Genomic DNA, 10080 nt, shown 5'->3' on the forward strand with positions numbered 1-10080 from the left:
CAACGCTGAAAACAAAGAAGGCAGCTATTTTTAATAGAATAATAAATAAAATCATATGTTGTCCTTTAAATCACATGCATCGTCCAGACTTTAATAACAACGCTGAAAACAAAGAAGGCAGCTATTTTTAATAGAATAATAAATAAAATCATATGTTGTCCTTTAAATCACATGCATCATCCAAACTTTAATAACAACGCTGAAGACAAAGAAAGCAGCTATTTCTAATAGAATATTTAATAAATAAAATGTGAGTATTGCAGTATAGAGTTCTCATTTTAGAAAATATAAAAAAAGAAAGGTCAGCGTGATACAAAAGATTCAAATGTGTCATAAGTGTAACGATTTAAGCTTTCTGAACTTAGTTTGGAGTTTAATGTAAAATAACTGATAGTTTCAGTCATAGTAGGTTTTAGCACTTAGAACTGTCCTTTCATTTTAGAGGTAATAATATATTTGTTTATTTACAACATATATATATATATATATATATATAGAACACAAAAAGAGATAATATTAAACTTACCTGAAACTCGCGTAGTATATTCTTCAAGCAGGGATGGACCGAAGCCCATACTGGTGCTGGCTTCTATTGTCAACCGGTACGTCGATCCTGGATATAAGTCGATAAACTTGTGTGTGTTGTTCTTGGTGACATCCACTTCTAAGGAACTAAACCTTCCTATCATATCACTGTTGAAGGAATCTGTGATTGTTAAGTTCAACTGCAATATAAATAATATATTGTTAGATAAATTACTTGGTTTATGGAAAACAACTTACTGTGAGTTCTAAGTGACTTACTTCAATATAATAAAGAACGTGTAGTTAAACTTGATAAGCTTTTACCTTACTTTGCTCACGGTAAATCTTCATATGGTGCGAGAGAAGTCATTTACTGAACTCCAACCCTTACAGAGCTTCTTAGAGAATGCTCTATATTCGCAAGGCATTTAATCTAAACTCAGTTAACCACGTATAACGCTAAATATATATATATACACTTATCATTAAACTGAAAAGCTTTTCTCTCTCTTGAGCTCTCATGAAATATGCTTTACACCATAAATATCTAATACCAACAAACATTATTTTATAAAGTATAAAAACATGTCACGAAACAGCTTAACCTTCTTGATAAGACAAATGCGTGTCGTGTTGTTGTAGTGGTAAAAATGTGGCGAAATGGGTGTCAGTGACTTATATAAAGGGGAAGGATCGAACAGGAGAAAGGAAAAGGAAGACATTAACTGACAAGTAATTCAGAGGCATCCCTGGCCTAGGTGCGAACAAACGCCTTTACATACGTAAAATCGCGGTATCGAAACCCGGTTTCTAGCATTGTAAGTCCGCAGACATACCGCTGTGCCACTGGGGGGGCTATTATATATATATATATATAGGGTTAAGTAAGTTATATCAAAACGATTTTCAATATCAATTTGGGAAACCAGGTCTATTCAGAAACATACCTGCAACAAGTCGTATCTCAGTCCTGTTAAACAAAATGCGGTGCCGTGTAACAGCGGAAAATCCGCGAACACAAAGGTCAGTAGTAAATGCCGTCATCATGACCTAGGTAATAGTACGGAACATAAACAAAGAGGACCTTCTTCCGGAAAAACACCACAAATCAGGTGTATACAAGCTGCTTCTATGACATGTCAGTTCAACCGTCACATACCTCGTGCAGCTGGAGAATGAAACTGGTACATGTTGTTCCATAATAAAACATACCGGTAAAGCCTTTGAATGATAAAAATGTTGAAACGGGGGCTGAGAAACTGCCGTTCCAGTACACTAGATGGTGTGCTTTGGACTGTAAAGCTGCTGTCAATATTTACAACCCTCGAACAGAGCATGAGCGGACGTGGCGATATGGACTATAATGGTGTGGTGAGGCTCCAAGATCGTTTTAAAATGATGTGCTCAACTATCTGCATATACGTGTACACTTATCTAAGAAAGATGCACGACGAACAGAAACGAATCTTCTTGTGAAAATCCTGAAGACGCCTATGTAATCAATATTTACAACCCTCGAACAGAGCATGAGCGGACGTGGCGATATGGACTATAATGGTATGGTGAGGCTCCAAGATCGTTTTAAAATGATGTGTTCAACTTTCTGCATATACGTGTACACATATCTAAGAAAGATACACGACGAACAGAAACGAATCTTCTTGTAAAAATCCTGAAGACGCCTATGTAATCAATGTTGTAGAGAGAAGATATTAAGTAAAAGAAGCAAAAGACAACAACAAAGTACTTCGTGTGGTAAGGAGAAGATAAACACGATTCCAAAAAGACTAAATAGATTTGTACACGAATTAGTTTGGAAAAGTTTCTAAAAATCCATTCATAAAACAGGACTACTTTAGATTTTATAACATTATCTCAAACATCATCGTCACCATTATTAATTGCTTTCTAATTTCTGTTCCCCTCACCGATGTTTCTCAAAGTCACTTAAGGTGATCATTTCTTGCTTTGTACATCAAATCATTATTACACATTTACTTATGCAAAGCTAAGTACCAAATAGTAATTCCCCAAATGGTAACTTTTGCTGCTTAATTTGTAATCAAGTGTTTACGATCCTTGGTTTTGTCAGTATTTTCGCGTGCCAAATGTTCGACCTTATGGCCTTTGGCCAATGAAAATCTTGTGTCAAAAAGTAAGTAAGATATCGTAAGAGGATTTCAATCAATAACAGCGTCATCTTAGAATTTCGGTTTGTCTTCTTGTCATAAATTATAATATAGTTCTATTTAAACGGAAAAAAATGCTGGAAAAAAGCAATCAAAACTGAACTATCAAGTGATTCTGTAAATTGAATTTTAATTTATTTTCTCTTTCTGTTGCTTATTTTTAAGTAGTGAAATCTTACGTAATTAGTTCCTTACAAATCTTCAGTAAAATTCTCGAAGGACTTAATATATATATTTATTTATGTATCTTAAACATTAGTTTAAGTTGGAGTAAGTCTTTTTTCCTCGAGTACACTGCCAAGTAGTCTGTGTTTCAAAATACACTATTTATTATCACTCACCCTGTATTTCGTGAGGTTTCCGTTACTTTGGAATGGTTCTTGCCAAGAAACAGTTATGAATGTTTCACCTCTCTCAAGAACATGCATACTGTTCGGGGGACCAGGAGCTGAAATAGAATTTGTTTCTTTCTTTTTACTTTATTGTAATATATGATTTGTTGATGTATAAAAGCAAAGAAAAAATCTTGATTTTTTGTACACAGCTAGCTTATTTTATGTTAATCATCACTATGAAAGTTTGTTTTATTTTTTATAACAATAACTACCTCGTAAAAAATCCCAAAAGACGATTATTTCTAGAAACACAACAACAACGTACAATATATGCATAATGTTTATATATTTAAAGTAGATCGCAGAAGAGTTAAAAAATGACACGAACCGTTAAATAAAAACATACAAAGTCAGGACCTTAAGTTCTCTCTCAAGTCAGTTTAAAATGGAAGATTCCTAAGAAGGACCTGAGCAATTTCTTTCATACAAACAAGAACTGGCTTCATCACACTTACGTCCTGATAAAAAAATCACTTTAACTGTTGCTGTATTTTCTTTTACGGGTATTATCACGTGACTGTTTTGAAAACTACCAAGATGTAGGATTATGACCTAAAGATATATTTTTCCGATGTTTTCTTATTTGTGGTTATGGTACGGAAACTGAAATCTCAGAATTCCGATAGCGGCCTTTACTTCTTCTAACACTTTTTAATTCATTCATTATCCCATCATTCATTCGTTTGCCACCATCAGAGTGATTACTGAACAAATATACACCCTCTACTGGTTTATCCAAGAGAAACAGTCATTATAAGTACTATGTGGGTGGGAATAACCTTAATAGTGTTATGAAAGAAAGGGATTTTGGTGTAACAGTTGATCAGTCTCTTAAATCATCCAAGCAGTGTGCTGTTTCCAGTGGTAGGGCAAATAGGATTTTAGGTTGTAACTACAGAAGTATTTAATACAGGTCTGAAAATATTATAATTTAACTGCATAGGTCACTGATTAGGCCATATTTGGAGTATTGTGTTCCGTCTTGGACTCCCTACCTTACGAAAGACATTGAATTGTTGTAAAGGATTCAGAGAAGGGTTACTAGAATGGTGCCTGGGATGGAGGGATTGTAATATGAGGAGAGCTTGAAATCTCTCTAATTGTTAGAGTTAGAGGGGATCTGATTGAGATGTTTAAGATTGTAAAGGGAATTGAGTGTTGATGCATCATCTTTTTAATACCTAACACTTAGAACAGTAGGACTAGGAGACACAAGGTATAAACTTTGGCAAGATAGGATTCATCTTCAGCTAAGACAGTTTTATTTTTCTAACAGGGTGGTTAGCCTTTGGAATAGGTTACCTTCGGGTGTTGTGGAGGGAGTAAATTCAAGCGAGTTTAAGAAAACAGCTTGATAAGTATATGAATGATAAGGGTTGGCTTTAGGATTTTTTTAAATTATTTATTAATAGTTTTGTTTTAGTTTAGTTTAGAGGATGGGACACCCGAGATAGACCAATAGGTCCCATGATGTCCCAAAAGATTGTCATGTTATAATTAACCATCGCGGAATTTTGTAGTTGATCATTTTAAGTTGTTTTTTTTTAAGTAATTCAAGTATGGTTAGTTTAATTAGGAATAATATTAAACTTTCTCCTAATTATCATTAATGGCACTCGTTTAGTGCTTCTACACTTTACCTAAAGAACAACTGGGTGTACATATGCTAATGTAATTATGTAATTCAATACACTAATACAAGTTACAGATGATGGTATTGCTAAGACTTAAAAAGAAGAACATCTAAGAAATGAAAATAAACGTAAACATTTCGTTTAAAGATCTAACAAAGAAACTCACTGGATTCCCTCGTTTCGGCCGTCGCTATGTTGCTCCATTTACTTCCATACCGCAAGTTTCTGTTGTAAGCTTTGACCTGTTAATACACTCTGACGAATTATAAAACGGAACGATATTATTTCTGAATTTATGTTAAACTTGCAAGCTTTGACCTATTAATACACTCTGACGTATTATTTCTGAATTTATATTAAACTCGTAAGGTTTGACCCGTTAATATACTCTGACGAATTATAAAACGGAACGATATTATTTCTGAATTTATATTAAACTCGTAAGGTTTGACCCGTTAATACACTCTGACGTATTATAAAACGGAACGATATTATTTCTGAATTTATATTAAACTCGTAAGGTTTGACCCATTAATATACACTCTGACGTATTATAAAACGGAACGATATTATTTCTGAATTTATATTAAACTCGTAAGGTTTGACCCGTTAATATACACTCTAACGTATTGTCAAGCGGAACGATATCATTTCTGAATTTATATTAACCCCATACTAAATACAAAATATGACCATAGACTAGAAAAGTATAGCTGATTTTGTTTGTTCACAGAAAGGGTGTTTTTAAATACGGTAAACTGTGAATTGAGATTTCAAGACATATCTCATGTTTTTAAACTACAAGTTAGGCAAATGATTAACTTAACCAGTGGTTTATAAAATCATAATGCTATTAAGATACTTACAAAATAAAATATTACAATTTAATCTATTGTTAAGCACAAAGTTACACAATGGGTTAGATATGATGTGCTCAACACAGGTACTGAAACCTGGATTTTAGCGTATAAGCCTTCGGACATACTGCTGAGCCACTGGAAAAGGGAGCTAATATTACAGTTAAACATTATCATTGTAATTAATAATTATAGTATTTATTAAGCCAAAAAAGTAAAGCCTAATTTATTATCTCTTCAAGTCAATATATATATATATACAAGCAGAAGCCCGTTGAAATAATTCAACGGTAATTAGCTAAGTAGCCGCGGAGATTTTTTCCACTGGATGCCACCATTCCTTGTCGTTTTACTGGGCAAAAGAAAGGGCCGCAACCGAAGTGAGCGCTTTTTGACAGTTGTCATTTCTATAAAGGTGTCAAAGGGGGATATATTAAGTTCAATTCAAATCAATTTCCCGTTCATGCTCCTATCTTCGAAATATTTCTTTCAATCAGTCGACGGAGGAAATGTTATTTTCTTCGTGAAATCCCTCACAAATATGTTCTTAACTTTTTTCTTCCTCAAACTAATCATATGAATAGTGATGAATAGATGTTGATATCGATATGAAATTTTGGAAATTGCAAAAATAAAGACTTTTCCAGTAACGTACTCTCGAAAAGAAGCATTTTGATATATGTATATTATCTACGGTTAACTCTTCAGGAGATACAGAGCATGACAGACAGACATTTGGCCGTTATATAGATAAGTCTCTCGGTGAGTCAGCGGTAAGCTTACAGACGTACAATGCAAAAATCCGGGGTTTGATTCTCCGCGGTGGACCCAGCAGATAGCCCAATGTGGCTTTGCGCTAAAAAAACAAACATATAAAATAGACAAATAAACAAGCATCACAGTTTTTAAAAACCAACAAAGGTGTTACGATAATACCAAGTGCACATCAAGAGAACCCCTGATGCCGACAAAGACCAACAAAAGTGTTACGATAATGCCGAGTGCACATCAAGAGATCCCCTGACGCCGACAAAGACCAACAAAAGTGTTACGATAATGCCGAGTTCACATAAAGAGAACCCTTAACGCCGAAATCTTTGTTTCAGCTCTGGCTAAAATTTATTCACATTTGTTCTGTTTTTTCTATATGTACGTCACCTGTATTTATATATAAATATATATATATATAAGGTATTCTTGCGAAAATTATTTATATGCACACTTTAATAAATAAATCCCAAAATTTTCGAATAAGGGTTCGCATTTAATTTTGCTAAAATAATTCAATAATATTATAAGTAGAATAAGTATTATTGACTATTATAATTATTAATTATATAATGCAACGCACATAAGTTATCCACTTGTCTTATCTTCCGATTTTCATCCAAGGAAATCAAAAGTTATAAGACTTAAAACTATTGTATAATTATAGTGCCTTGCTACAATAATTTGGCCTCCCCACCCCCAATATAGTACAAAATATTAATTTTGGACAGAAAACGACAAATAAAGACAAGTATTAAAGTGATATTATCAATTTTAGTAAAAACAACTTTTATAGTGCAAAGAGCTTGACATTAAATAGACGAGATGTTGAACCATTTTGGTTTATATCCGTGTAAGTTTCGTTTAATTCTAACACGGTCTAGATGCTCCTACAAGTGTTCCACCGGATTCTTATCTGAAAAGTAAGCTAAATGTGGCCAAATTATTGTTATGGCAGGTTAGTGTAGATTTTAACGGAAATACAAACCTAAAATATTTTTAATATATTATATATTTTCCAGGAATCTGGAAATCAAAATCTTACCTTGATTAAATACTTGTAATTCGGTTTAAGATCTTTAATCGTATAACAGTGGTATCCTTCATGGTACGGGTTTTCACAGCTAACAACAACCACCATTTCGTATTTTCTATTACACTGTCTGCATGCATAATATACTTCGTAACTTTCAAGTTCCCCATTAGGAGGATAAGGAGGCATCCATCTGATAAATAGCTCGTTAGGTAGACTACTATATACTGTTAGATTACGAGGAGGCGGAGGATCTAAGAATAAATTTTCAAACACACACTCATGAAAAGAAAAAAAAAAACTTAACTGATATATTCAAAGGTAAGAAAAAAGTTATCAACTTATATCAGAAGTATCTCTTTTTAACAATAGTAATCAACACACACATATTTATATCAGCGTTATTTTATTCACAACTTCATTATTTATTTGAAATAATAATTTCGTTAAATACTAAATTTTTTATGGTTGTCGTTATCGTCGTCCTAGCCCGGCATGGGCAGGTGGTTTAGGTACTCGACTCGCAATCTGAGGGTCGCGGGTTCGAATCGCCGACCCACGAAACATGCTCGCCCTTTCAGCCGTGGGGCGTTATAATGTGACGGTCAATCCCACTATTCGTTGGTAAAAGAGTAGCCCAAGAGTTGGCGGTGAGTAATGATGACTAGCTGCCTTCCCTCTAGTCTTACACTGCTAAATTAGGGATGGCTAGCGCAGATAGCCCTCGTGTAGCTTTGCGCGAAATTCAAAAACAAAACAATCATCGTCCTAATATGTTTTTTTTTTTAATTATTAAGCAACTACTCTTGTCTCTTGTTGATTTTATTTTAATTAGCCATGGAAATTGCGGTTGTATTTGTTTTAGATTTCGTGCAAAACTACTCGAGGGCTATCTCTGCTAGCCGTGACTAATTTAGAAGTGATAGACTAGTGAGAAGGCAGTTCAACACTACCCACTGCCAACTCTAGGGCTATTCTTTTACCAACGAGCAGTGGTATTGACCGTCACATTATAATGTAGTCACGCTTGAAAGGGGGAACATGTTCATGGACGAGGATTCAAACCTGCGAATCGAGCGTTTCCGAACCACTAGGCCATGCCAGGCTCTTTGAAATTACAAAATCAACATTACAACTTGAGAAACATTAAAATACTTTACATAGACCCGGATACTTCAATTCAGGGTTAGCTTCATCATCAAAATCATAGTAAGAGGTTTAGAAAGAAAGACATAAGCTGGGTATTGAATCTTGATAAATTACCCAAAATATCCAGAAATAATGAAGACGATAAAGAAACATTTTGTATCTTTCTTTTTCTTTTTTTTTTAGTACCTCACATAAAATAAATACAAAATGTAAAATTAACTATCAACTTTCAAACCGCTAACTTTTGCAGAAATTATAAAACAATCAGTAAGTTGTGTGAATACCAATAACTTGTTATGCTTACCTGCAGCATTAGTCGTGGCATTTATTTCTGCTGACACATTACTAACTCCAATTTTGGTTGCGGCTTGCACCATGACTCTGTAAGTTGTGTGGGGAGTAAGATTTCTTATGGTTACTATTTGATCTGTAGTTATATCATTCCTAATTTCAGAGTCCCAGTCTTCGATACTCTGATAATTAATCGAGAAACCAGTGATTTTACCGTTCGTGAGCTCACATTTCGGGCTTTCCCATGAAATGCTCAGCCTTGTAGCCGTTTTCCTTTTTACTTGAAGTGTTGTGGGTGCACCTGCAGGAACTACAAAATAGAGTATTTTTCAAATAAAGCACTTCCAAATATTTCATCAGTAGAAACTTCTTTACAATTCATATAAAAAATTCACTTAAGGTTAAGAAATATGTTTGTAAATAAATAGAAAAACTAAAATAGCTAATAGACTGCTTAAGAATATATTTATAATTAGTCGGCTCGTGCTCTGTACGTTAAGAAACTTTTACGTGCTGACATATTCAAGATGACATATTTGAACATTATTACTGGTAAATTCTGTCAAAAACGTAAAACAGGAAGCTTATACTTTTCTGTACCGTTTGTACAAGCTGCTGTTATGTCTGAAATATCTTTTATGATTAGATGACAGTATTATTACTAAGTAAAGTGTAACCTTTTTTTAAAGTAATTAACACCAATCAATTTATATATATATATATAGTTAGTCTATCAAAGAAACTGGTATCTATTTAAATCATTAGTACAATATTAAAAGCTAAATTTTAGATATTTATATATAAGGGGAAAAAACCTCCGACTACATTCGAAAGAAATAAATGTGACCAAGGAATGATTTGATATTGAAAAAAAAAAGTGTATATACAATTAACACAATGATGCCTTTATTTTCCTACGTAATATATATCTTCATAATAAGAATAACATATTTAAAAATGTAACTTCATTGATGATTCATACCAGAACGTTAGAGACTTTTGGATAAGAATAAAATGATAAAAGATATACAAGATACATATGATATTTTTCCATAAAATACAACAAGGTCATAAATGCTGTTAAAGTAAAAATAATTCATGGAGAGGTATAGAAATAATTTCGATCCCTCTCCTCGTTGATAACAAGTATCCTTGAAGGCTTGTAACAGTAACATTTGAGTTCCAATACTAGCAGCAGACTGAATGAAGACAGTCCACTCTGCTAATTGAACTAAGAAA

The 10080-nt window shown here is 33.6% G+C and overlaps 2 protein-coding genes across 4 annotated transcripts in view; both read right to left on the reverse strand.

The window, feature by feature from the left end:
- The window catches only part of LOC106460403 (receptor-type tyrosine-protein phosphatase epsilon-like), a 63370-nt gene extending 54248 nt beyond the window's left edge, over window positions 1-9122 (reverse strand). Inside the window, exons 1-5 of the mRNA XM_013920094.2 lie at window positions 8855-9122; window positions 7414-7655; window positions 4910-4985; window positions 3056-3162; window positions 527-725 (exon numbers count right to left, since the gene is read on the reverse strand). Coding sequence (XP_013775548.1) covers window positions 527-725; window positions 3056-3162; window positions 4910-4985; window positions 7414-7655; window positions 8855-8927 — 697 coding nt within the window. The 5' untranslated portion in view covers window positions 8928-9122. The remainder of the gene's footprint in view (window positions 1-526; window positions 726-3055; window positions 3163-4909; window positions 4986-7413; window positions 7656-8854) is intronic.
- The window catches only part of LOC106460404, a 37302-nt gene continuing 36235 nt past the window's right edge, over window positions 9014-10080 (reverse strand). For all 3 annotated transcript variants that reach the window (XM_022387116.1, XM_013920098.2, XM_013920097.2), the window contains one exon: window positions 9014-9151. The gene's annotated coding sequence lies outside the window, so the exon portion shown is untranslated. The remainder of the gene's footprint in view (window positions 9152-10080) is intronic.

The sequence above is a fragment of the Limulus polyphemus genome, unplaced genomic scaffold, assembly GCF_000517525.1.
Source record: "Limulus polyphemus unplaced genomic scaffold, Limulus_polyphemus-2.1.2 Scaffold765, whole genome shotgun sequence".
NCBI lineage: Eukaryota > Metazoa > Arthropoda > Merostomata > Xiphosura > Limulidae > Limulus > Limulus polyphemus.